This window comes from Oncorhynchus tshawytscha, linkage group LG15 (assembly GCF_018296145.1).
Source record: "Oncorhynchus tshawytscha isolate Ot180627B linkage group LG15, Otsh_v2.0, whole genome shotgun sequence".
Taxonomy (NCBI): Eukaryota; Metazoa; Chordata; class Actinopteri; order Salmoniformes; family Salmonidae; genus Oncorhynchus; species Oncorhynchus tshawytscha.
In genome coordinates this window covers 30,603,053-30,630,693 of record NC_056443.1, presented here as the reverse complement: position 1 = coordinate 30,630,693, position 27,641 = coordinate 30,603,053, and the positions used below count along the sequence as shown (strand labels likewise).

At 47.0% G+C, this 27,641-nt stretch overlaps 1 protein-coding gene across 4 annotated transcripts in view; it reads right to left on the bottom strand.

Moving 5' to 3' along the window:
* Positions 1-27,641, bottom strand: part of LOC112239869 (actin filament-associated protein 1) — a 146,180-nt gene that overhangs the window by 58,717 nt on the left and 59,822 nt on the right. The window contains exons 1-3 of one of the 4 annotated variants that reach the window (XM_042298455.1): positions 26,275-26,880; positions 11,896-12,024; positions 11,032-11,114 (exon numbers count right to left, since the gene is read on the bottom strand). In XM_042298455.1, coding sequence (XP_042154389.1) covers positions 11,032-11,114; positions 11,896-12,024; positions 26,275-26,326 — 264 coding nt within the window. In that variant the 5' untranslated portion in view covers positions 26,327-26,880. Of the gene's footprint in view, positions 1-11,031; positions 11,115-11,895; positions 12,025-26,274; positions 26,881-27,641 lie in introns of those variants that run through there. The other 3 variants (XM_042298454.1, XM_042298457.1, XM_042298456.1) reach the window with 3 other exon arrangements.

Sequence of the window (27,641 nt, the reverse complement as noted above, 5' to 3'; positions counted from 1 at the left end):
CATTAACCCCTAGTAGACATTAACCCCTAGTAGACATTAACCCCTAGTAGACATTAACCCCTAGTAGACATTAACCCCTAGTAGACATTAACCCCTAGTAGACATTAACCCCTAGTAGACATTAACCCCTAGTAGTAGACATTAACCCCTAGTAGACATTAACCCCTAGTAGACATTAACCCCTAGTAGACATTAACCCCTAGTAGACATTAACCCCTACCAGACATTAACCCCTACCAGACATTAACCCCTAGTAGACATTAACCCCTACCAGACATTAACCCCTAGTAGACATTAACCCCTACCAGACATTAACCCCTAGTAGACATTAACCCTTAGTAGACATTAACCCCTAGTAGACATTAACCCCTACCAGACATTAACCCCTAGTAGACATTAACCCCTAGTAGACATTAACCCCTAGTAGACATTAACCCCTAGTAGACATTAACCCCTACCAGACATTAACCCCTAGTAGACATTAACCCCTAGTAGACATTAACCCCTAGTAGACATTAACCCTTGACAATGAATTTCCTAAAAGTAGGGCTCTGAGGTTCTCCTGACACCCTGACCATGTGACCCGCTCAGGAAAACTCCTGTCCTGGAGTTGAGTCCAGCTTGATTAAATCAGAATGAAAGTAAAACAGTGTGTGTGTGTGTGTGTGTGTGTGTGTGTGTGTGTGTGTGTAGCGTTCTGTGTGGTCTAACCAGGTCCCTACCCTTACATTTACGATCTATCTTCTCTCTCTCTCTCTCTCTCTCTCTCTTACTGTAAAGACACAGTAAGCAATCAGCCTACATACACACACACACACACACACACACACACACACACACACACACACACACACACACACACACACACACACACACACACACACACACACACACACTAGTGTGACCCAACGTCTCAGATTTTGGCCCTTTGTCCCACAACCAAAGAATCTTGTCCAAAGAGCCAAATTAGGAAACTCTTTAGTGGTTGAGATCATTCAAGGCCACAGATTTCACAACTGTCTGCAGAAATCAACACTTCTAATATGTTCTCTCTATTTATCATACACACACAGTACTCTTTCATACGTTTTCCTTAACACACACACACACACACACACACACACACACACACACACACACACACACACACACACACACACACACACACACACACACACACAGGGTGGTTCAAAGTGAGGTTGATTGGGCTGGTTGGACTTAGACAGGAATTGGGGTGTCTATCTAATTAATGGATATTCTGTATGAGTCTCCAAATCCCTAATGATGTGTGTGTGTGTGTGTGTGTGTGTGTGTGTGTATGTGTGTGTGTGTGTTAGTGACAGAGGGACTCTATCAACAGTGTCTTTCTCTGCTAATAGCACCACCCATGTGGCCAGCATATCTCCGCCCTACTCACTCAGAGGGTCTGTGTTAGCATGTCAGCTGACTTTGCTAAATGATGTTATTATGCTTATTCTAGGAAGTCCAGGACTGTTGACCCAACACAATGCTATATAGTCATTCAATGGCCAGATCCAGTCATAGTCCTAAACCAAGATTGCGGCTGCACTAGTATCCCTTCCACATACAGGAACATCATCTGAAGCAACAGAGAGAAGCCCTGGTTCGTCTCATTCCGCTCCCCTCTTCAGAGGGTGTGGGTTTGGCCCAGAACTAGTCTGTGGCTGGTCACAGAAAGAGCGTGGCTAGGGTTGCAAAACTTTCAATGAATTCCCTGATTTTCTAGAAATCCGTATTCCTTATTCCATCCTGTTCTGGGGAAAACCAGTGAATTTATTGAAAGTTCCTGGAATTTGCAACAAACCCGCCACCGACACCCTCAGCCCTGGGTGTGTATGTGTGTGTGTCTTTCTTTCTATCTCTTTCTCCCTAACATACTACAGGGTTGATATGACTTACAGGAATGGATGAGACAAAAGACAGAGCAAGGGAGCGATAGAGGGAGAGAACAGGAGAGGGGGAGAGCGATAGAGAGAGAGAGGGAGAGGGAGCGATAGAGAACAGGAGAGAACAGGAGAGGGGGAGAGCGATAGAGAGAGAGAGGGAGAGGGAGCGATAGAGGGAGAGAACAGGAGAGGGGGAGAGCGATAGAGAGAGAGAGGGAGAGGGAGCGATAGAGGGAGAGAACAGGAGAGGGGGAGAGCGATAGAGAGAGAGAGGGAGAGGGAGCGATAGAGGGAGAGAACAGGAGAGGGGGAGAGCGATAGAGAGAGAGAGGAGAGGGAGCGATAGAGGGAGAGAAGAGAGAGAGAGAGAGAGAGAGAGAGAGAGGGAGCGATAGAGGGAGAGAACAGAGAGGGGGAAGAGAGCAGGAGATAGAGAGAGAGAGGGAGAGGGAGCGATAGAGGGAGAGAAGAGGAGAGGAGAGAGAGAGAGAGAGAGAGAGAGAGGGAGCGATAGAGGGAGAGAACAGGAGAGAGAGCGATAGAGAGAGAGAGAGAGGGAGCGATAGAGGGAGAGAACAGGAGAGAGAGAGAGAGAGAGAGAGAGAGAGAGAGAGGGAGCGATAGAGGGAGAGAACAGGAGAGAGAGAGAGAGAGAGAGAGAGAGAGGGAGTGATAGAGGGAGAGAACAGGAGAGGGGGAGAGAGAGAGGAGAGAGAGGGAGCGATAGAGGGAGAGAACAGAGAGAGGGGGAGAGAGAGAGAGGGAGCAAGAGACGGAGCGATAGAGGGAGAGAGAGCGATAGAGGGAGAGAACAGGAGAGGGGGAGAGAGAGAGAGGGAGAGCGGGAGAGAGGGAGAGAACAGGAGAGAGGGAGAGGGAGCAATAGAGGGAGAGAACAGGAGAGAGGGAGAGGGAGCGAGAGAGGGAGGGAGAAGAGGAGAGAACAGGAGAGGGGGAGAGGGAGCGATAGAGGGCAAGAACAGGAGAGAGAGAGAGGGAGCGATAGAGGGCGAGAACAGGAGAGAGAGAGAGCGATAGAGAGAGCGATAGAGAGAGAGAGAGAGAGAGAGAGGGAGAGGGATCGATAGAGAGAGAGAGAGAGAGAGAAAGAGAGAGAGAGGGAGAGCGAGAGAGAGAGAGAGAGAAGAGAGAGAGAGAGAGAGAGAGAGAGAGGGAGAGGGAGCGATAGAGGAGAGAGAGAGAGGAGAGAGAGAGAGAGAGAGAGGAGCGATAGAGAGAGAGAGAAAGAGAGAGAGAGAGAGGGAGAGGGAGCGATAGAGGGAGAGAACAGGAGAGAGAGAGAGCGATAGAGGGAGAGAACAGGAGAGGGAGAGAGATAGAGAGAGAGAGAGGGAGAGGGAGCGATAGAGGGAGAGAACAGAGAGAGAGAGAGAGAGAGGGAGAGGGAGAGAACAGAGAGAGAGAGAGAGAGAGAGAGAGAGGAGCGATAGAGGGAGAGAACAGGAGAGAGAGAGAGCGAACAGGAGAGAGAGAGAGAGAGGGAGAGGGAGCGATAGAGGGAGAGAACAGGAGAGAGAGAGAGAGAGAGAGAGAGAGAGAGAGAGAGGGAGCGATAGAGGGAGAGAACAGGAGAGAGAGAGAGAGAGAGAGGGAGCGATAGAGGGAGAGAACAGGAGAGAGAGAGAGAGAGAGAGAGAGAGAGAGAGAGACAGAGGGAGAGGGAGCGATAGAGGGAGAGAACAGGAGAGAGAGAGAGAGAGAGAGAGAGAGAGAGAGAGAGAGAGAGAGAGAGAGAGGGAGAGAGAGAGAGAGAGCGATAGAGGGAGAGAACAGAGAGGGGGAGAGAGAGAGAGAGGAGAGGGAGCGATAGAGGGAGAGAACAGGAGAGGGGCAGAGAGAGAGAGAGAGAGAGGGAGCGATAGAGGGAGAGAACAGGAGAGGGGGAGAGAGAGAGGGAGAGGGAGCGATAGAGGGAGAGAACAGGAGAGAGGGAGGAGAGGAGAGAACAGGAGAGATAGAGAGGAGAGAACAGAGAGAGAGAGAGAGAGAGAGAGAGAGAGAGAGAGAGAGGAGCGATAGAGGGAGAGAACAGGAGAGAGAGAGAGCGATAGGAGAGAGAGAGAGAGGGAGAGGGAGCGATAGAGGGAGAGAACAGGAGAGAGAGAGAGAGAGAGAGAGAGAGAGAGAGAGAGGGGAGCGATAGAGGGAGAGAACAGGAGAGAACAGAGAGAGAGAGAGAGAGGGGAGGGAGCGATAGAGGAGAGAACAGGAGAGAGAGAGAGAGAGAGAGAGAGAGAGAGAGAGAGAGAGAGAGGAGAGGGAGCGATAGAGGGAGAGAACAGGAGAGAGAGAGAGAGAGAGAGAGAGAGAGAGGGAGAGGGAGCGATAGAGGGAGAGAACAGGAGAGGGGGAGAGAGAGAGGAGAGAGGGAGCGATAGGGAGGGAGAGAACAGGAGAGGGGGAGAGAGAGAGAGAGGGAGGATAGAGGGAGGAGAGAACAGGAGAGGGGAGAGAGAGAGAGGGAGAGAGGAGCGATAGAGGGAGAGAACAGGAGAGGGGGAGAGGGAGCGATAGAGGGAGAGAACAGGAGAGAGGGAGAGGGAGCGATAGAGTGAGAGAACAGGAGAGGGGGAGAGAGAGAGAGGGAGCAAGAGAGGGAGCGATAGAGGGAGAGAGAGCGATAGAGGGAGAGAACAGGAGAGGGGGAGAGAGAGAGAGGGAGAGGGAGCGATAGAGGGAGAGAACAGGAGAGAGGGAGAGGGAGCAATAGAGGGAGAGAACAGGAGAGGGAGCGATAGAGGGAGAGAACAGGAGAGAGGGAGAGGGAGCGATAGAGGGAGAGAACAGGAGAGAGGGAGAGAACAGAGAGAGGGGAGAGGGAGCGATAGAAGGAGAGAACAGGAGAGAGAGAGAGAGAGAGAGAGAGAGAGAGAGAGAGAGAGAGAGAGAGAGGGAGCGATAGAGGGAGAGAACAGAGAGAGAGAGAGAGCGATAGAGAGAGAAAGAGAGAGAGAGGAGAGGGAGCGATAGAGGGAGAGAACAGGAGGGGAGAGAGAGAGAGATAGAGGGAGAGAGAGAGGGGGAGGGAGCGATAGAGGGAGAGAACAGGAGAGAGAGAGAGAGAGAGAGGAGAGAGAGAGGGAGAACGATAGAGGGAGAGAACAGGAGAGAGAGAGAGAGAGAGAGAGAGAGAGAGAGAGAGAGAGAGAGAGAGAGTGGGAGAGGGAGCGATAGAGGGAGAGAACAGGAGAGAGAGAGAGAGAGAGAGAGAGAGAGAGAGAGAGAGAGGGAGCGATAGAGGGAGAGAACAGGAGAGGGGGAGAGAGAGAGGGAGAGGGAGCGATAGAGGGAGAGAACAGGAGAGGGGAGAGAGAGAGAGAGAGGGAGCGATAGAGGGAGAGAACAGGAGAGGGGAGAGGGAGCGATAGGGGAGAGAGAGAGGGAGAGGGAGCGATAGAGGGAGAGAACAGGAGAGGGGGAGAGGGAGCGATAGAGGAGAGAACAGGAGAGGGGAGAGAGAGAGAGGGAGCAAGAGAGGGAGCGATAGAGGGGAGAGAGGGAGCGATAGAGGGAGAGAACAGGAGAGGGGGAGAGAGAGAGAGGGAGAGGGAGCGATAGAGGGAGAGAACAGGAGAGAGGGAGAGGGAGCAATAGAGGGAGAGAACAGGAGAGGGAGCGATAGAGGGAGAGAACAGGAGAGAGGGAGAGGGAGCGATAGAGGGAGAGAACAGGAGAGAGGGAGAGAACAGGAGAGGGGGAGAGGGAGCGATAGAAGGCGAGAACAGGAGAGAGGGAGAGGGAGCGATAGAGGGCGAGAACAGGAGAGAGAGAGAGGGAGCGATAGAGGGCGAAAACAGGAGAGAGAGAGAGCGATAGAGAGAGAGATAGAGAGAGAGAAAGAGAGAGGGAGAGAGAGAGGGAGCGATAGAGATAGAGAACATGAGAGGGGGAGAGAGGGAGAGGGAGCGATAGAGGGAGAGAACAGGAGAGGGGAGAGGGAGCGATAGAGGGAGAGAACAGGAGAGAGGGAGAGGGAGCGATAGAGGGAGAGAACAGGAGAGGGGGAGAGGGAGCGATAGAGGGCAAGAACAGGAGAGAGGGAGAGGGAGCGATAGAGGGCGAGAACAGGAGAGAGAGAGAGCGATAGAGAGAGCGATAGAGAGAGAGAGAGAGAGAGAGAGAGAAAGAGAGAGAGAGGGAGAGCGATAGAGAGAGAGAGAGAAAGAGAGAGAGAGAGAGAGAGGGGGAGAGGGAGCGATAGAGAGAGAGAGAGAGAGAGAGAGAGAGAGAGAGAGAGAGAGAGAGAGTGAAAGAGAGAGATAGGGAGAGCGATAGAGAGAGAGAGAAAGAGAGAGAGAGAGAGGGAGAGGAGCGATAGAGAGAGAGAGAAAGAGAGAGAGATAGAGAGAGCGATAGAGAGAGAGAGAGAGGGAGAGTGAGCGATAGAGGAGAGAACAGGAGAGAGAGATAGAGAGAGAGAGAGAGAGAGAGAGAGAGAGAGAGAGAGAGAGAGAGAGAGGGAGCGATAGAGGGAGAGAACAGGAGAGGAGAGAGAACAGGAGAGGGAGTGATAGAGGGAGAGAACAGGAGAGGGAGAGAACAGGAGAGGGAGAGACCAGGAGAGGGAGTGATAGAGGGGGAGAGCGATAGAGGGAGAGAACATTAGAGGGGGAGATTCAAGGTATGTGAAACAGAACCAGAGAAAGTTGAAACACAGCTACTTGGAGAGATTTTTCCAGAGGTCAGCATCGCAATGTAATGAATGGTACTTACAGAGAGAGAGAGATACAGTATATATAGAGAGGGAGAGAGACAGAGAGAGAGAGAGATACAGTATATATAGAGAGGGAGAGAGACAGAGAGAGAGAGAGATACAGTATATATAGAGAGGGAGAGAGACAGAGAGAAGGAGAGAAACTGCACTCCCGTCTCTCTAGTTTCCTAGGGGAACCATAAAACATGCAACTCTCCTTTGACCTGCAGTCACTGGCAGTGTTCGGGATACACACACACACACACACACACACACACACACACACACACACACACAGGTGTGTCAGGAGTTGGTAGGTGGCGAGAGAGCAGAACCATATTGAACTCAAAACTACCCTTCTGCTTTATAAGAGACTGTAACATCCTCCAATATGATTGGACGTGACATTCATGGGACAGAGTAGTGCATGCGATCTGTGTTGAGCTCATGCAACATGTCTCAAATTGTCCAATCACATGTGGTTGAAGAATGGGGAAAGAATTCCCTTCTCAAGGACAATGAACAAGTTGCGTTGCGATCTGATTGAAGACATTGCATTTCTAGTACAAATCACTACCATGCCCAAATAGTGCATTCGGAAACTATTTCCCTGGACTTTTTCCACATTTTGTTACATTACAGCTTTGTTCTAAAATGGATTAAATGGTTGTCCCCCCCCCATCAATCTATACACAACACTCCATAATGACAAAGCAAATAAAAGGGTTTTAGAGATTTTTGCAAATGTATAAAAAAATATAAATATATGAAATAGGACATTTACATACAGTCAAAAGTTTGGACACACCTACTCATTCAAGGGTTTTTCTTTATTTTTACTATTTTCTACATTGTAGAATAATAGTGAACACATCAAAACTATGAAATATCACATATGGAATCATGTAGTAACCAAACAAGTGTATTATATTTGAGGTTCTTCAAAGTAGCCACCTTTTGCCTTGATGGCATTCTCTCAACCACCTTCATGTGGTAGTCACCTGGAATGGATTTCAATAAACAGGTGTGCCTTGTTAAAAGTTATAATAATACATTTGAGCCAATAAGTTGTGTTGTGACAAGGTAGGGGCGTTATACAGCAGATAGCCCTATTTGGTAAAAGACCAAGTCCATATTATATCAAGAAAAGCTCAAATAAGCAAAGAGAAACGACAGTCCATTATTGCTTTAAGACATGAAGGTCAGTCAAAATCCGGAAAATTTCAAGAACTTTGAAAGTTTCTTCAAGGGCAGTCGCAAAAACCATCAAGCACTGTGATGAAACTGGCTCTCATGAGGACCGCCACATGAAAAGAAGACCCAGAGTTACCTCTGCTGCAGAGGATAAGTTCATTAGAGTTAACTGCACCTCAGATTGCAGCCTAAATAAATGCTTCAGAGTTCAAGTCACAGACACATCTCAACAACAACTGTTCAGACGAGACTGCGTGAATCAGGCCTTCATGGTTGATTTTGCTGTAAAGAAACCACTATTAAAGGACATAAATATTAAGAAGACACTTGCTTGGGCCAAGAAATATGAGCAATGGACTTTAGACTGGTGGAAATCTGTCCTTTGGTTTGATGAGTCCAAATTTTAGATTTTTGGTTCCAAACGCTGTGTCTTTGTGAGACACAGAAGAGGTGAACGGATGATCTCTGCATGTGTGGTTCCCACCGTGAAGCATGGAGGAGGAGGTGTGGGGATGCTTTGCTGGTGACACTGTCTGTGATTTATTTAGAATTCAAGGCACACTTAACCAGCATGGCTTGCACAACATTCTGCAGTGATACGCCATCCCATCTGGTTTGCACTTAGTGGGACTATCATTTGTTTTTTAGCAGGACAATGACCCAAAACACACCTCCAGACTGCGTAAGGGCTATTTGACCAAGGAGAGTGACGGATTGCTGCATCAGATGACCTGGCCTCCACAATCACCCGACCTCAACCCAATTGAGATGGTTTAGGATGAGTTGGACCGCAGAGTGAAGGAAAAGCAGCCAACAAGTGTTCAGCATATGTGGGAACTCCTTCAAGACTGTTGGAAAAGCATTCCTCATGAAGCTGTTTGAGAGAATGCAAAGAGTGTCCAAAGCTGTCATCAAGGCAAAGGGTGGCTACTTGGAAGAATCTCAAATATATTTTATATTTTGATTTAACACTTTTTTGGTTACTACATGATTCCATATGTGTTATTTCATAGTTTTGATTTCTTAACTATTATTCTACATTCTAGAAAATAGCTAAAATTAAGAAAAACCCTTGAATGAATAGGTGAGTCCAAACTTTTGACTGGTACTGTAAGTATTCAGACCCCTTACTCAGTACTATTGTTGAAGCACCTTCGGCAGTGATTACAGCCGATTCTTCTTAGTTAAGACTCCTCAAGCTTGGTACACCTATATTTGTGGAGTTTCTCCCATTCTTCTCTGCAGATCCTCTCAAGCTCTATCAGGCTGGATGGTGAGCATCACTGCACAGCTATTTTCAGGTCTCTACAGAGATGCTCGATCAGGTTCAAATCTGGGCTCTTGCTGGGCCACTCAAGGACATTCAGAGGCTTGTCCCGAAGCCACCCCTGCGTTGTCTTGGCTGTGTGCTTAGGGTCATTGTCCTGTTGGAAGGTGAACCTTTGCCCCAGTCTGAGGTCCTGAGCGCTTTGGTGCAGGTTTTCATCAAGGCTCTCTGTACATCGCTTCGTTCATCTTTCACTCAATCCTGACTAGTCTCCCAGTCCCTGCCACTGAAAAACATCCCCACAGCATGATGCTGCTACCACCATGCTTCACCGTAGGGATAGTGCCAGGTTTCCTCCAGAAGTGACGTTTGGCATTCAAGCCAAAGAGTTCAATCTTGGTTTCAACAGACCAGATAATCTTGTTTCTCATGGTCTGAGTCCTTTAGCTGCCTTTTGGAAAACTCCAATTGGGCTGTCATGTGCCTTCTTCCATTTAAGAATGATATAAGTCACTGTGTCCTTGGGGACCTTCAATGCTGCCAAATGTTTTTGTGTTGGTACCCTTCCCCAGATCTGTGCCTCGACACAATCTGTCTCAGAGCTCTACGCACAATTCCTTCGACCTCATGACTTGGTTTTTGCTCTGACATGCACTGCCAACTGTGGGACCTTATATAGACAGGTGTGTGCCTTTCCAAATCATGTCCAATCAATTACATTTACCACAGGTGGACTCCAATCAAGTTGTAGAAACATCTCAAGGATGATCAATGGAAACAGGATGCACCTGAGCTCAATTTTGAGTCTGATAGCAAAGGGTCTGAATAATAATTGGAAATAAGGTATTTCTGTTTTTTATAGTTAATAAAATGTGCAAAAATGTTCACTTTGTCATTATGGGTTAGTGTGTGTAGATGTTTTATTTAATCCATTTTAGAATAAGAAAAAAAAAAGTCAAGGGGTCTGAATACTTCCCGAATGCACTGTATGTGACATGAAAGGTTGTGATGTCATAGGTCAGAGAGAGAGAGCGCGATGGTGTGTGAGGTGGTCTTACGAGCCAGGGGTGTGATGTCATAGGTCAGAGAGAGAGAGCGCGATGGTGTGTGAGGTGGTCTTACGAGCCAGGGGTGTGATGTCATAGGTCAGAGAGAGAGAGCGCGATGGTGTGTGAGGTGGTCTTACAAGCCAGGGGTGTGATGTCATAGGTCAGAGAGAGAGAGCGATGGTGTGTGAGGTGGTCTTACGAGCCAGGCCAGGGGTGTGATGTCATAGGTCAGAGAGAGAGAGCGCGATGGTGTGAGGTGGTCTTACGAGCCAGGGGTGTGATGTCATAGGTCAGAGAGAGAGCGCGATGGTGTGTGAGGTGGTCTTACGAGCCAGGGGTGTGATGTCATAGGTCAGAGAGAGAGAGCGCGATGGTGTGTGAGGTGGTCTTACGAGCCAGGGGTGTGATGTCATAGGTCAGAGAGAGAGCGCGATGGTGTGTGAGGTGGTCTTACGAGCCAGGGGTGTGATGTCATAGGTCAGAGAGAGAGAGAGCGCGATGGTGTGTGAGGTGGTCTTACGAGCCAGGGGTGTGATGTCATAGGTCAGAGAGAGAGAGCGCGATGGTGTGTGAGGTGGTCTTACGAGCCAGGGGTGTGATGTCATAGGTCAGAGAGAGAGAGCGCGATGGTGTGTGAGGTGGTCTTACGAGCCAGGGGTGTGATGTCATAGGTCAGAGAGAGAGCGCGATGGTGTGTGAGGTGGTCTTACGAGCCAGGGGTGTGATGTCATAGGTCAGAGAGAGAGAGCGATGGTGTGTGAGGTGGTCTTACGAGCCAGGGGTGTGATGTCATAGGTCAGAGAGAGAGAGCGCTATGGTGTGTGAGGTGGTCTTACGAGCCAGGGGTGTGATGTCATAGGTCAGAGAGAGAGAGAGCGATGGTGTGTGAGGTGGTCTTACGAGCCAGGGGTGTGGGATCTCAGGGAGTGGCATCTGAGGGGGTGCAGAAAGGCTGCTGTGGTCCTCTGACTTGAACGAGGGCTCTGAGAGAGGAAGACCGAGAGATCGAATTACAATCAACAAACATAAAATGCAATGGCATGGATTAGGTATGATGATAATGGTAATGAGGTAGAGTATGTGGATTGAGGGTATGAAATGGCTGTTGGTCCGGGTGAGAGTGGAGTGAGATTGTGTAAAGGTTGTGTGATGGTGAAGGTTGTGGTCTTTAATGTTGAGGATCGTGTGGAAGATGTAGGAGATGTGAGATTGTGTAAAGGTTGTGTGATGGTGAAGGTTGTGGTCTTTAATGTTGAGGATCGTGTGGAAGATGTAGGAGATGTGAGACTGTGTAAAGGTTGTGTGATGGTGAAGGTTGTGGTCTTTAATGTTGAGGATCGTGTGGAAGATGTAGGAGATGTGAGACTGTGTAAAGGTTGTATGATGGTGAAGGTTGTGGTCTTTAATGTTGAGGATCGTGTGGAAGATGTAGGAGATGTGAGATTGTGTAAAGGTTGTATGCAAGATAATGTTACAGTCACTTTATCCCTACCTACAGTATATGGACATACTGTGTGTACCTCAACTACCTCGTATCACTGCACATTGACTCAGTACTGGCACCTCGTGTGTACAGCCAAATTATCGTTACTCATTGTGGATTTATTCCTTGTGTTATTATTATTATTTTACTATTGACTATATTATTATTTTCTCTCTACATTTTTTGGGAACGGTCCTGTAAGTAAGCGTCTCACTGTCAGCCTGTTGTTTACGAAGCACGCGACAGATACCATTGTATTTGATAATAGCTGCGGTTGTAACCTTTAGCGTTGAGGACCCTGTGAAGGATGTTGGAGATGAGCATCTTCTTCTCCCTGACCCCAGCGCTCAGATACTCCCTGTCCAGCAGGTCCAGGAACAGACGCAGCTCACACACCAACTCCTCCATGGCTTCAAAGAGACAAAAAAATAAAAAATAAACACAGTGTTAGAATGTTAGACATCATCAGGGGTTGATGGCAATGTCTTAGTTATGGATACGCACTAAGTTATGTGTATGAATGACATCATTGAGTTCAACAATAATGGCAATACAGCTACAACAGCCTCCTTCCTGTCTGAGGAAACAGAAGAACACCTCAGTTGTTATGCAGAAACCTTCTGTAAGACATTCACAGGGTTAGATACAGATGGAGGGGAAACACAGGGTTAGATACAGATGGGAGGTAAACACAGGGTTATATACAGATGGAAAGGTAAACACAGGGTTAGATACAGATGGAAAGGTAAACCCAGGGTTAGATACAGATGGAAGGGTAAACCCGGTGATAGATACAGATGGAGAGGTAAACCCAGGGTTAGATACAGATGGAAAGGTAAACCTAGGGTTAGATACAGATGGACAGGTAAACCCAGGGTTAGATACAGATGGAAAGGTAACCCCAGGGTTAGATACAGATGGAAAGGTAAACCCAGTGATAGATACAGATGGAAAGGTAAACCCAGTGATAGATACAGATGGAAAGGTAAACCCAGTGATAGATACAGATGGAAAGGTAAACCCAGGGTTAGATACAGATGGAAAGGTAAACCTAGGGTTAGATACAGATGGAAACGTAAACCCAGGGTTAGATACAGATGGAAAGGTAATCCCCAGGGTTAGATACAGATGGACGTGTAAACCCGGTGTTAGATACAGATGGAAAGGTAAACCCAGGGTTAGATACAGATGGAAAGGTAAACCCAGTGATAGATACAGGTGGAAAGGTAAACCCGGGTTAGATACAGATGGAAAGGTAAACCCAGTGATAGATACAGATGGAAAGGTAAACCCAGTGATAGATACAGATGGAAAGGTAAACCCAGTGATAGATACAGATGGAAAGGTAAACCCAGTGATAGATACAGATGGAAAGGTAAACCCAGGGTTAGATACAGATGGAAAGGTAAACCCAGGGTTAGATACAGATGGAAAGGTAAACCCAGTGATAGATACAGATGGACAGGTAAACCCAGGGTTAGATACAGATGGACAGGTAAACCCAGGGTTAGATACAGATGTAAAGGTAAACCCAGTGATAGATACAGATGGACAGTAAACCCAGTGATAGATATAGATGGAAAGGTAAACCCAGGGTTAGATACAGATGGAAAGGTAAACCCAGGGTTAGATACAGATGGAAAGGTAAACCCGGTGTTAGATACAGATGGAAAGGTAAACCCAGGGTTAGATACAGATGGAAAGGTAAACCCAGTGATAGATACAGATGGACAGGTAAACCCAGGGTTAGCTACAGATGGAAAGGTAACCCCAGGGTTAGATACAGATGTAAAGGTAAACCCAGTGATAGATACAGATGGAAAGGTAAACCCGGTGATAGATACAGATGGAAAGGTAAACCCAGTGATAGATACAGATGGAAAGGTAAACCCAGGGTTAGATACAGATGGAAAGGTAAACCTGGGGTTAGATACAGATGGAAGGTAAACCCAGGGTTAGATACAGATGGAAAGGTAAACCCAGGGTTAGATACAGATGGAAAGGTAAACCCAGTGATAGATACAGATGGAAAGGTAAACCCAGGGTTAGATACAGATGGAAAGATAAACCCAGACTGGCACTGGTACAACACCTGAGGAATCTCCCTCCCTGCCGTCAACGCTGATTCATAGCTCTGGGAAAATACACCTTCACCCCTCTTCATACAAAACAATAGGCACAGCCCATATAAATGCATAGCTGAAGGTTTAGGTAAGGGTGTGGGTGTGTGTGTGTGTGTCTCTCACTGGGAGTGAAAAAAGGGTATGGTTCTCTCAGGAAATGTTACGGATCGCTTCACATTGAGTTTGTAGGGGTGCTATGAGGGTGTTATGCGCTGCACATCAATACAGAACCAGGCTGTAGATAAAAAACACCCCTATATCTTCCATAGTTCAGCCCTTTGAGTTCCAGTAGAGCCTGTCATAAACATGAGATTATGTATTTGCTGAGGTTGGCAGGTACAGTCTCCGCTGTTGACATGACCTTACAAGTTGTAGTTGGTTAGCTCATCATATAATCATAGGTCCTATCTGTGGTTAGTTCTGCAGAGAATTCACCAGAACCCCACGAAGACAAGAAACACACACACTCATGATGGAACTATCTGTATTGTCTACCACCTGCAACATCAGAATTCTTCACAGACAATGCCGGTGTATTTTGGATGATTCCATTAAATCAGTTTAGTTAAGGAACTATAGTGGTGTTGGGGAGGTATATTTTGACACACACACACACACACACATACACATACATGCATACATACATACACATACACAACAGTATGTGGACACCCCTTCAAATGTATGCCCCCGTGCATAAAGCGAGGTCCATACAGAAATCGGTGTGGAAGAACTTGACTGTCCTGCGCAGAGCCCTGACCTCAACCCCATCGAACACCTTTGGGATGAACTGGAACGTTGACTGTGCACCAGGGCTAATCGCCCTACATCAGTGCCCAACCTCTATAATGCTCTTGTGGCTGAATGGAAGCAAGTCCCAGCAGCAATGTTCCAACATCTAGTGGAAAGCCTTCCCAGAAGAGTGGAGGCTGTTATAGCAGCAAAGGGGGGGGGGGGATCAATTCCATATTAATACCCATGATTTTGGAATGAAATGTTAGACAAGCAGGTGTCCACATACTTTTGGTCATGTAGTGTACTATCGAGTTATGCATTATTTCATTAGGTCCAGGACGACACCAGTATCGTAATATTTTTCCCCATAACGAAAATAAAAACACGCAGACCAACCTGCTGTATGACCAATAATGTCTGTTAGAGCTTAGAAAATACATGTGACTCCAGATGACAACATAATGATCTTTGTTTCTAACATTTAGGGCTGTTTTCCTAAAGTTAAATCTGCTTTGTGTTTTGTTTCCTTGCCACAAAACCAACGAGTATTTGCAATACTGGTATCGTCCCGGCCCTGTATGTCATAGTAAATTATAACGTAACTATTGGCAACCAGACGGACAGCCAATGAAACGCTTCGAAATGTTCTTAGCACAACAGCACATAGTGTTTTGGGCATAGTCTCAATTCACAAAAGTACCGTACGCATTGTTTTTGCCAGACACCTGCAATGATATATTATCTAGTCGGCCCTGTAAAAGCCTGAAGGACCCCCTTGGCTTCAATGAATGATAGTGATGTACAGTTTGAGGAAGGTGGCCCAAACTTTTGATCAGTTGTCTGGCATGGAGATTGGTGCATACCGTTGTCTTGGATGGAGATTGGTGCATACTGTTGTCTTGGATGGAGATTGGTGCATACCGTTGTCTTGGATGGAGATTGGTGCATACCGTTGTCTTGGATGGAGATTGGTGCATACCGTTGTCTTGGATGGAGATTGGTGCATACCGTTGTCTGGCATGGAGATTGGTGCATACCGCTGTCTGGCATGGAGATTGGTGCATACCGTTGTCTTGGATGGAGATTGGTGCATACCGTTGTCTTGGATGGAGATTGGTGCATACCGCTGTCTGGCATGGAGATTGGTGCATACCGTTGTCTGGCATGGAGATTGGTGCATACCGTTGTCTGGCATGGAGATTGGTGCATACCGTTGTCTGGCATGGAGATTGGTGCATACCGTTGTCTGGCATGAGGATTGGTGCATACCGTTGTCTGGCATGGAGATTGGTGCATATCGTTGTCTGGGAGAGACATTTGATTTAATTTGACATTTATGAGGTTAAAACACACGCTCATATTTCACTCTGAGCCACGGACAATACTGGGAGTCTCTCCCTCTCTCGATACAAAGAGCAACTTTCACACATTCCTGTTTTAATCGTATTATCCTATGAGAGAGGTAGAGGCCAGGAGGGAGAGAGAGGGAGAGACCAGGGGGAGAGGTAGAGACCAGGGGGGGAGAGAGGTAGAGGCCAGGGAGGAGAGAGAGGTAGAGCCCAGGGGGAGAGGGAGGTAGAGGCCAGGAGGGAGAGAGAGATAGAGGCCAGGGGGAGAGGGAGGTAGAGGCCAGGGGGAGAGAGAGATAGAGGCCAGGAGGGAGAGAGAGGTAGAGGCCAGGAGGGAGAGAGAGGTAGAGGCCAGGAGGGAGAGAGAGATAGAGGCCAGGGGGAGAGGGAGGTAGAGGCCAGGGGGGAGAGAGATAGAGGCCAGGGGGAGAGAGGGGTATAGGCCAGGAGGGAGAGAGAGGTAGAGGCCAGGAGGGAGAGAGAGGTAGAGGCCAGGAGGGAGAGAGGGAGAGGACAGGGGGCGAGAGAGGGATATAGAGGGGGGGAGACAAAGACAGACAGACAGAGAGAGAGAAAAAGAGAGAGGAGAGAAGGAGAGAGAGTCATAGGGCATAACCTTGGACTAAACAAGCACCTCAATATCAGGCTAAAATAGTCGTTGGTTACTTTCTGCCCTTTAGAAACAGATTTTTGATCAGTTTTCCAAACCCCAGACCAACTATTAGTCATGCTGGACAACGTCATTACAGCAGTCTTGGACCAGTTGTGTAAATGGCAACAACAACAAAAAAAGTGCATGACAGCATACATGGGTTCCAGCCTGTCTTACTGAACACGTGTTGTAGCCAGGAGTCTTCAGAGTTTTCTATTGTATTGGTGAGCTCATGCCTTTGGATAGAGAAAGACTGAATGGTTTAGCCGACTTCCAACAGGGGTGGTCAAAACGCGTGTTAGGGGAGCAACAATATGCATTAAAATCCCAGATGGCTTCAGGGAATTAGAAGTAGGTGGTGTGGAGTGAAGAGGACCACCCTCAAACAATCCTTTAGGGCTATGAACTAAAACAGTAAACCACGCAAACAAACCACCCACTCACTCCCTCAATCCCCCGCTCGCCCCCCCCCCCCTCCCTCGCTCCCATCTCTCTCTCTTGCTCCCCCTCTCTCTCCCCCTCCCTCCCTCACCCCCTCTCTCTCTTTCCCCCTCTCTCGCCAACACAGCACTCTACACTAACACAACTCCCCATGTCAACAGGCTCCGATGCCAAAAGATAGCTTCTGGCTGGAACTTCCAGAAACACTAAACCCCCTCTTGAGTCAAGATGTGAACACACCTAGAACCTGCAGGAGAATGTCTCAGTTCGGGGGGCAGTCAGTCATGATTCTTGGACCAAGCAAGAGAGGTAAAGGGTTGTGAGGAAGATCACGGGGGCCAGAGGGTTGACATGTTAGCGTCTAGGTGAGCATGTTAGCGTCTAGGTGAGCATGTTAGCGTCTAGGTGAGCATGTTAGCGTCTAGGTGAGCATGTTAGCGTCTAGGTGAGCATGTTAGCGTCTAGGTGAACATGTTAGCGTCTAGGTGAGCATGTTAGCGTCTAGGTGAGCATGTTAGCGTCTAGGTGAACATGGTAGCGTCTAGGTGAGCATGGTAGCGTCTAGGTGAGCATGTTAGCGTCTAGGTGTTCGGTTCCAGGTCAACGCGTTCGGTTCCAGGTCAACGCGTTCGGTTCCAGGTCAACGCGTTCGGTTCCAGGTCAACGCGTTCGGTTCCAGGTCAACGCGTTCGGTTCCAGGTCAACGCGTTCGGTTCCAGGTCAACGCGTTCGGTTCCAGGTCAACGCGTTCGGTTCCAGGTCAACGCGTTCGGTTCCAGGTCAACGCGTTCGGTTCCAGGTCAACGCGTTCGGTTCCAGGTCAACGCGTTCGGTTCCAGGTTCGGTTCCAGGTCAATGCGTTCGGTTCCAGGTCAACGTGTTCGGTTCCAGGTCAATGTGTTCGGTTCCAGGTCAACGTGTTCGGTTCCAGGTCAACGTGTTCGGTTCCAGGTCAACGCGTTCGGTTCCAGGTGAAAGTGTTTGGGTCAGGGTGAACGTGTTCGGTTTCAGGTCAATGTGTTCGGTTCCAGGTCAACGTGTTCGGTTCCAGGTCAACGTGTTCGGTTCCAGGTCAACGTGTTCGGTTCCAGGTCAACGCGTTCGGTTCCAGGTCAACGCGTTCGGTTCCAGGTCAACGTGTTCGGTTCCAGGTCAATGTGTTCGGTTCCAGGTCAACGTGTTCGGTTCCAGGTCAACGTGTTCGGTTCCAGGTGAACGTGTTTGGGTCAGGGTGAACATGTTTTCAGACAAGGTCTTGTTTGGGCCTAGATCTACAGTTGAACTTGAGACCGTCTACTTTCACTGACATAAACACCAGTCTTCTTTTTAAAATGAAATGTTGCAGTGCCCTAATTTAAAATGGACTGACTGTATACACCCGCCCACCATACTTTCTTTTGTGTGTGTCTGTCTATCAGTTGTTTGTGTGATGTCTGACAGGTCCTTAAACACTGCTCTATCTTCTCCTGTGACTTTGATGATAGGCCCTAGGCGGTGTGGGTATGTTTAAGAGCTGGTCCTGACTTGAAAGGCTGTCACGTCCCCAGACTAAACACAACAGACGTGTGTGCTACAGACAGACACCATTTATAAATAAGAGACAGAGAGAGACTGATAAATGCACACCCACAAACTCAGGGCAAGAAAATAAATCTGATGTTTTTATGTCTCACCTTAGAGACGGCATTTCCCATAACAACGTGTCACTACTTTATTAAGACACACTAAGTGATAGACAACCTACCTACAGATGTAGGATCTTAATTTGACCACCATGTTGTTTCAGGATATGTCCTGCACATCAGCAAAAGCAAACTTGTAGTATTCAAGGTTCTAAAAATGTCCATTCATAATAATCCACACAATAATTCACATGTTCTGTTACTGCAGGATTATTTTCCTATTGTGAGAAAGTGGTCAAATTAAAAGATCCTACATCTGTATGCACAACTCAACAAAACCCCTCACAGCACAGGAAGAACAATGGGTGTTTTTAGACAAATTAGAGAGAGCACCATCATCCATCCTGTAACCAGTCTCTAATGGGTACTACAACTACTAATCTAAACCATATATCATGTAGGTTAGATCATAAAGGTTATGTAATCTGACAAATCTGTTTGAGAAACCTGAGCCAAGCTTCTGAGGGAGCACTGGCGTTCTTGGCTCATTTCAAAGTACCAAGCAGTAGTCTGCTGCTCCACTTTGATGTACGATAATGGATCCCGCCCGGACTCCATGTGTTGACTGAGCTAATGGGCATGAGACACTCCAGACCTGGACCAATGACAGGCTGTTTATATGTGCACTGCACCCATGACCCACTAGACATAGTTTGTGTGCAGTGCAGGTAGGCTTGAGTTCACTATTCCATAGAACGTCAATCTCAATCAGCTAATGCTGTATATAAAGTGTAATTGTGGGATATAGGGTACAACCACATAATGTTGCTTTGTGGGAAGAATGTTGCAATTGGACGGTGGTGACGTTAATTGGCGTGGTTTATGGTCTGGCATCATCATGGTTACCCCCCTCGCGCCAGTCGCCACCACACAACAGGGCATCGCTGGCTCCTTATTTTCAACCCCAACACACACAAACACGACAGCCTGGCTCTTCCAGATGACCCCCGCCCTGGGCCCGGTTTCCCAAAAGCATCTTAAGGCTAAGTTAATCGTTAGAACCTTCATAGGAGCATCATTAAATCTCCACGCTGCTTCCCAAACCATCATTTTTAACGTTGCACTTGAAAACGCTCGTAATATAACCCGTGCCCCAGGCCACTCGTAGATCAGCTAAGTGTGTCGTTAGATGCCTTTTTTGCCCTCCCGCGTCACTTTATACACAGAAGATCCCCGCTAAACAGAATCACATGGTTTATCCGTCTCTCTGTTATCGCTGATGAATTCAGAACAAAGTTGACTAGAAATACAAAGTTACCAGTGTCTTTGCAATTGATACAAACACGCAATGTTGGCTATAAAAATATGCTTTAAATGAAAACCCGAGAAGACTGCATTAAAATCTAAAACGGTAGGCCTGTTTCAATCATATTGAAATAAATGTGACGTTCCATCAATTGAGTTCTATTTTTCTACTTATTTTTATTTCACCTTTATTTAACCAGGTAGGCTAGTTGAGAACACCTTTATTTAACCAGGTAGGCTAGTTGAGAACACCTTTATTTAACCAGGTAGGCTAGTTGAGAAAACCTTTATTTAACCAGGTAGGCTAGTTGAGAACACCTTTATTTAACCAGGTAGGCTAGTTGAGAACACCTTTATTTAACCAGGTAGGCCAGTTGAGAACACCTTTATTTAACCAGGTAGGCCAGTTGAGAACACCTTTATTTAACCAGGTAGGCTAGTTGAGAACACCTTTATTTAACCAGGTAGGCCAGTTGAGAACACCTTTATTTAACCAGGTAGGCCAGTTGAGAACAAGTTCTCATTTACATCTGCGACCTGGCCAAGAAAAAGCATAGCAGTGCGACACATAAAACAACACAGAGTTACACATGGAATAAACAAACGTACAGTCAATAACACAATCGAAAAATCTATATACAGTGTGTGCAAATGAAGTACAATTAGGGAGGTAAGGCAATAAATAGGACATAGTGGCAAAATAATTACAATTTAGCAATTAAACACTGGAGTGATAGATGTGCAGAAGATGAATGTGCAAGTAGAGATACTGGGGTGCAAAAGAGCAAAATAAATAACAATGTGGGCATGAGGTAGTTGGGTGGGCTATTTACATATGGGCTGTGTACAGGTGCAATGACGTGTGAGCTGCTCTGACAAATGATGCTTAAAGTTAGTGAGGGAGATATGAGTCTCCAGTTTCACTCATTTTAGCAGTTCATTCCAGTCATTGGCAGCAGAGAACCGGAAGGAAAGGCTGCCAAAGGAGGAATTGGCTTTGGGGGTGACCAGTGAAATATACCTGCTGGAGCACGTGCTACGGGTGGGTGCTGCTATGATGACCAGTGAGCTGAGATAAGGCGGGGCTTACCTAACAAAGACTTATAGATGACCTGGAGCCAGTGGGTTTGGCGACAAATATGAAGCGAGGGCCAGCCAACGAGAGCATACAGGTCGCAGTGGTGGGTAGTATATGGGGCTTTGGTGACAAAACAGATGGCACTGTGATAGACTACATCCAATTTGCTGAGTAGAGTGTTGGAGGCTATTCTGTAAATGACATCGCCGAAGTCAAGGATCGGTAGGATAGTCAGTTTTATGAGGGTATGTTTGGCAGCATGAGTGAAGGATGCTTTGTTGCGAAATAGGAAGCTGATTCTAGATTTAATTTTGGATTGGAGATGCTTAATGTGAGTCTGGAAGGAGAGTTTACAGTCTAACCAGACACCTAGGTATTTGTAGTTGTCCACATATTCTAAGTCAGAACCGTCCAGAGTAGTGATGCTAGACGGGTGGGCAGGTAGGGGCAGCGATTGGTTGAATAGCATGCATTTAGTTTTCCTTGCATTTAAGAGCAGTTGGACGCCAAGGAAGGAGAGTTGTATGGCATTGAAGCTTGTCTGGAGGTTTGTTAACACAGTGTCCAAAGAAGGGCCAGAAGTATACAGAATGGTGTCGTCTGTGTAGAGGTGGATCAGAGAATCACCAGCAGCAAGAGCGACATCATTGATGTATACAGAGAAAAGAGTCGGCTCGAGGATTGAACCCTGTGGCACCCCCATAGAGACTGGCAGAGGACCGGACAACAGGCCCTCCGATTTGACACACTGAACTCTGTCCGAGAAGTAGTTGGTGAACCAGGCGAGGCATTCATTTGAGAAACCAATGCTGTTGAGTCTGCCGATAAGAATGCGGTGATTGACAGAGTTGAAATCCTTGGCCAGGTCGATGAATACAGCTGCACAGTATTATATTTTATCAATGATGGTTATGATATCGTTTAGGACCTTGAGCGTGGCTGAGGTGCATTGTTGGTTAGTGTCTGTAATTTGTCTCAAAATATTTCATGATGCGTCGCCTAACATGCACAATGATGTGCCAAGTCTGTAGTATTGTGCATTTGTATTGGGTAAGTATTACAATAAGCCGCCTCCATATTTGCAGCCATAGGTGTTAATATCTCTCTAGAAGCTGATCCGTCGTCAGTACTGTGAAATAATACTAATGTTAGGGAAATATTTGAATGGAGAAACTGATCCGAGAGCAGTGCTCCCCATCTTTCGATCCTACCAGTATCGACACATGCTCTAACGACGGACTTAACGACCATTCTCTGCCTTGTGTTTTGGGAAACACATGTTACATCTTCGGCCATTGTAGGAAAGATGCATTGTTAAAAACACTCGTAAACCTAAATTCCATCGCTATCGGGAAACCGGGCCCTAGTCTGTTTGGATTGGGTTGGCACTTCCCTCCCTCCTTCCAGGCTCCTTTCCTCTCTCCCTTCCTCCCTCAGTCTGGGTAAACTGAGTGCCTTATTCCTGGGTCTGAGTCGGCACATTTCCTCCAGGCAGTCCACACCTACGCTCAGAGAGAGGAAGCCCGATCTCGCGGTGTCCAGAGCGGGGAAACACGCCACCTTCATTGTGCCTCTGGAACTCTCGCTCTCTGGGGCCCCTGTTTGACCCAGAGGAGTTAACCTGGGGACTATTTCAGTAGATTACAACATTCCACAGCAATCAGATTTAAATGGGTAGAACAACCATGACTCTCGTGACAGCTCTTTGCATCATATTTACACATGAATAAGCCCATATACTCTGAAGACCAAATTCGGGCCTGCAGGCCACAAACACCACAATCAAAAGGCTCAACATCATATCAAACCATGGTCATAAAAACGCAATAAACCTTTAATAAACCACTCTTGCTTTTGAGTCCTTTCCGCAGAAAGCATACACATGTACTGTAAGATGAGAAGAACAGTGGAGGCGTTAGTGTATGATGAGAGCGTTCTCTATCGTGGTCTGTAATTACCAGGGCTCTGTCTGTGTTCCACAGGGCATGACAAGGGAACATCACCGTGGTTTATATCATCTCATCAGTGCCAAACCTATAGAGAATGATAGAGACCTCTAGTGGCCAGAAGGCTATTTTAGCATGGGCAGCGCCATTGAGGGCGCTCCACCGTGCTTCCGCCATTTTAAAGTAGTCAAATAAGTCAACTGAGTGGGCATTCCTATGAGTTGTATCCTCAATGGCGCTGCGCATACTGTCACAGACGCTATAATAGCGCAGATATAAAGATTAGTCCTCTATCTATCTCTATGGCCAAACCACAAACATCTGAGTCAGACTGATCGACTGATCTACTGCTCAAAACCTCATCTGAGAGATGGGAAGTTGGATTCTGTAGTTCAGAGAGAGAGAGAGAGATGGGGAAGTAAGGGAGCAAGAGACAGAAAGAGACAGACAGAAAGAGACAGAGACAGAGAGAGTGAAACTCCTCCATTATGTGTAAGAGGATAATTACAAAGCACTCAATCTGAAACCAAACCACAAAGAGGGGGATGGAGTAAGGAAAGGAGAGGAGGATAGTGGTTAGAGGCTCTGGATTTCGGTTGGACTCATCTCTCTTGGAGGAATGGAAGGATGGAGGAGACTTGGTGGTGCAGGAAGGATGGAGGAGACTTGGTGGTGCAGAGAGGATTGCATTCCATCCTGGACTGTTGTAAAGTCACCAGCCAATTGCATTCAACCAATAAAGAAAGAAAGCCAAAGAGGATAGGAGGCAGATGAGATGACCATTCTGGTTCCCATCTCATACTTAACGTTTGTGGTAACGATAGAGCCATCCATGTATTGGCCCAATGCCAAGTTATCTACTGTGACATTAAAATTCGAGCTACTTGCCCTTTGATTGACAGCTCCTAACCAGACAGTCTTTGACGTGTTTATTCCCATTAGACTCCACCCAAACACAGACCACAACCACCCTTTCTCCTCCTATCAGTTCCATTTTCAGCCATGTCATTGCTTTTTTTCCAAAAGCCACCCTTGTGCCCCTCCCTAAATCAACGACCCCACATTTGGCTGAGACAGAACCCACCCTAACCCTGTAACTCTGGTAGTTCCATCCAGACCACCTTCATCTGAAAACTTTGCCCCGGACAGACAAACTAACTAGCTAACCGGCTCATCCTTTTATGTAGGCTGCTAAGCCTATTACATCAGGCTAGGGGTTAATGAGAAATGATCAACAACTCTTGTAGTCTTATTGCCCTGAGGATATTACCAAAGAGTGGCAGAAGTAGTCTTTTATAATGACTCATACTGTATGCATTTGGAGATTATATCAGATGGCCATGCAAAGCCAATGTTACATCAAGTAAAAAGGGTCTTGGATTTGTATTGGATAAGGGCACAGTTACACTATATGATGGCCACACCATATGACAGTCATACTGAATGACAGTTACACTGTATGACACAAGTCTCATATAAATCTGAATCAAGGCGGTCGGTCACATAATGGCTCTTCATCACATTGGTTTTCCAATGTGCATAAGGCTATTAACAGGTGAGGGAGAGGGGCTAAAGGTCTCCAATTAGTGTTGGAATTAAACTCTCTGTGACTGAATGCAAGTTCAATGATTGACTTTGGTGAGGGATTATAAAAATAAATTAATCTCTCTTCTCCTCTTCGTTGGATCGGGTTTTCCTGCTGTTGAAAGGTGGTCCCGATGGATTTTCTGACACGTGAAAGCCTTTAAAAATCCATCATCATTGGGGTGCTGGGTGGGGTATCCCTTTCCCCTAAAACCAGAACCAAATGGGCCAACCAACGAAGGGGTCTAAATCACTGACACCATGCCCACATCACAGCCACCCAACGCGGTGCAAAGTAATGCCACATCGTCTGAGGGTTTCCGACCGAGGGGAAAACTACAATAATAAACAGCAATAAACACATTAACACTCCATTCATATTGCTCTCAAACGGCACCTCGTAAGGGTTTATAAACAGGGACTTGCTGAAAGAAATGTATTTACTTCTAAGTGCCAAGCTAGTTGCCTGCTGCTAGTACCCCCACTGGTGAGTAGGCTGATCGCAATAGAAGAACCTAAAAACACCCTAGCTGTCCCAGCCCTCCAGCCAAAACACACTTGTCACATTCTCACGTGGCGTGGATTTGAGATTACAGCGTTACTACACAATAGTCCTGTCGGGAACGCCACCACATGTGAAGCCGGAATACGTCGCGGCGCTCCCTGATACCACGCAGCTGTCAACCCATGTAGGCTGGAAGAGGCTAACGCTGGAGCCAGGCTGTGTTATTGTAAGGATACAGTCTCCTGCAGACAAACAAGAGATATGGAGCCACTTGGTGTTGTCAAACCACGACTATGTTATTGACCTCGGGGAAAATCTTAAATGACCTCTTGGTTGACCTTAAGTATGTGGTCCTATGTAACACATGAGTTGTAACACCATGGCAACCTTTGAGTAGCACCCCGCAATAATGTGTGTAAAGTAATATGATACAAAAATAGCTTCATTAGTTTAAAGCAAGCTTAATATGACACTAACTTTGATTTCAAATAATACTGGTACATAAACATAAGCATTCCACGGCTGCTATAGAAACTAATGTTGCCCTAATTAACTGGTGGTACACTAGCAAAGGTAATGCCCCCAAATCGCTGAGCCCGTAAAACGCATGTCCAATAAAGCACCCCAAGTGCGCTTCCCTGGATAAAATGTGTCAGCGGTCACTTCGTCCAGAGTCAGTGGGCGGCAGCTGCGCCCAGTTAGAGCATAATCCAGTGATTATCCTGCGGGACTGCCTGGACGCCGTAAGGGCTGCTATTCATCAGTGTAGTTGGCTTGAGGGAGGGTAAAGGACTGGGAAGGCTCAGGTTGCAACCTGCTAGGCTACTACAGTCGCAACGCATAATTCCATGGACAACAAAACCATGATCCCAACGACACTTTCAGGAGCCGGCGGTGGCCAGCAGTCTTTCCAGCCTCCAGCTCGCAGCAACCCCCTGTGTGTCTCTCTCCGTGGCTCAATTATGAGAAGAAACATAACTGTATAAAGAACTGTATTCATTAGACGACTTAATTGTAGCAAAGCTGAAATGACATTTTACAATGCAGGACGATAATGATAAACAATAATGCATTGTTAGTATTAGGATATACATTGTTATAAACCATTCATTGTCGTGACAAGATATAATCAATTCCCCCTATCCGCAGCTTTTCAGTTCCAGTGAGCGTGTTGCCTATTGAACTGTTTCATTTTAAAACCAACAGGCTATCAAGGGGTGATTGTAAATATATTTTTCAGATACATATCAATAATTTCAGCGGCCAGTTGTTGGCGCCACTGAAACAAAGCCGCATGATAACGTTAAAATAGACACTCACCCCTGGAAGCGAACAAAATGGGATCGCTCCGCATCGTGGCTTCCCAGCGCATCTATTCCCCAAACAGCAAACGGAATCAGCCGCGTTCCCGGCAGCTGCCGAATATCAATACAATCCCTCTCCCCACGCGACAGCGGCCAACGACAGACCCTCGTCTGTTTATCCGAGGATAGATTTTCCCCGCGATACCAGCTTTGAATAGCCTTTCTTCACGGTGACCAACCGGCAACGTCTCCGGTCTCGCGTATCCTTTCAAACTTTTCTCCGGCTCTTTTCTCCTCCTCTTCCCTCTTTGCTTCCTTCCTTCCGTCCTCCTCCCTCTTTCAAAACTCTCGCTAGTCAAACTGCCTGTGCCTGCATGTCCTGTTCGGCTCAGAAACAGAGCGGATCTTGTTTGAATGCTTGCATCTGCAGTTTTGCACCACGGTGCTGGCAGGCAACTATAATATAGAGAGCTAATCGTGTCTTATAAGCAAGTGCGCCGAGGGAAGACTGCGCTTTAAAATCTGTCCCCTTCACTGTTTTTCTGTATCTCCTTCTCTCTCTTCGCTGTAAAACGAGACGCAACTATTTCTCTCCGCCCAGCGCTCTCTCTGTCTGGAAGTTTGCAGTTAGCTCAGGAAAAAAAATAAAAACACGTACGGCCAGAGAGGACTATCCCCACTCTCCCCCTTTTGCTCTGCGACAGATGGGATATTGAACTCGGGCTGGCTCGCCCCTAGGGATGGGGGAAATCGGCAGCTTATGGTAATAGTAGGTCATTAAGGACCGGTCGCGTCTGTCCCTGCACCCCCCCGCACGTACAGGGGCCGAATCGTGAAGTTGTGTGTCCTGTGTCCGAAGGGGAGAACAAAAGCCAGCCATGACAGATATGAAGGAGAGTGCAGCTCAAGTTGCAATACACGGATACATACATACAGTAGCAGGCCATCTACCTCCTCCAACTCAAGACTCACCAGTGTAGAATAGCTTAGGTAGGTATGCTATGGAAACGCTTAACTGAAAAGTTATACCATGTGTACATTGACACATATGAAACCAAGTCATATGTAATTAAGGTCTTTGTAGACTATAAACTAAACACTTGCGGGTGTGTGCCTTGCTACCCCCCCCCCAAAAAAAAAAATCCAACCTAACCTTCACTTCTACTGTATGTTAGTAGAGTAGAGTGTTGGGTTAGGTAAAATTGCCAGAAAAGGACTACCACACACATTTTGTGTTCGGAGCTGATTTCCTTAGACAGGCCTGTTAAAAGCTTTTATCTCACTCACATCTCACTTTGCTGGTTCAAGAAACAAGAAAAATGTAAACACAATATTGTAAAACAAGACGGGTGGCAGGTTTACAGAAGGACAGGTTTACAGCAG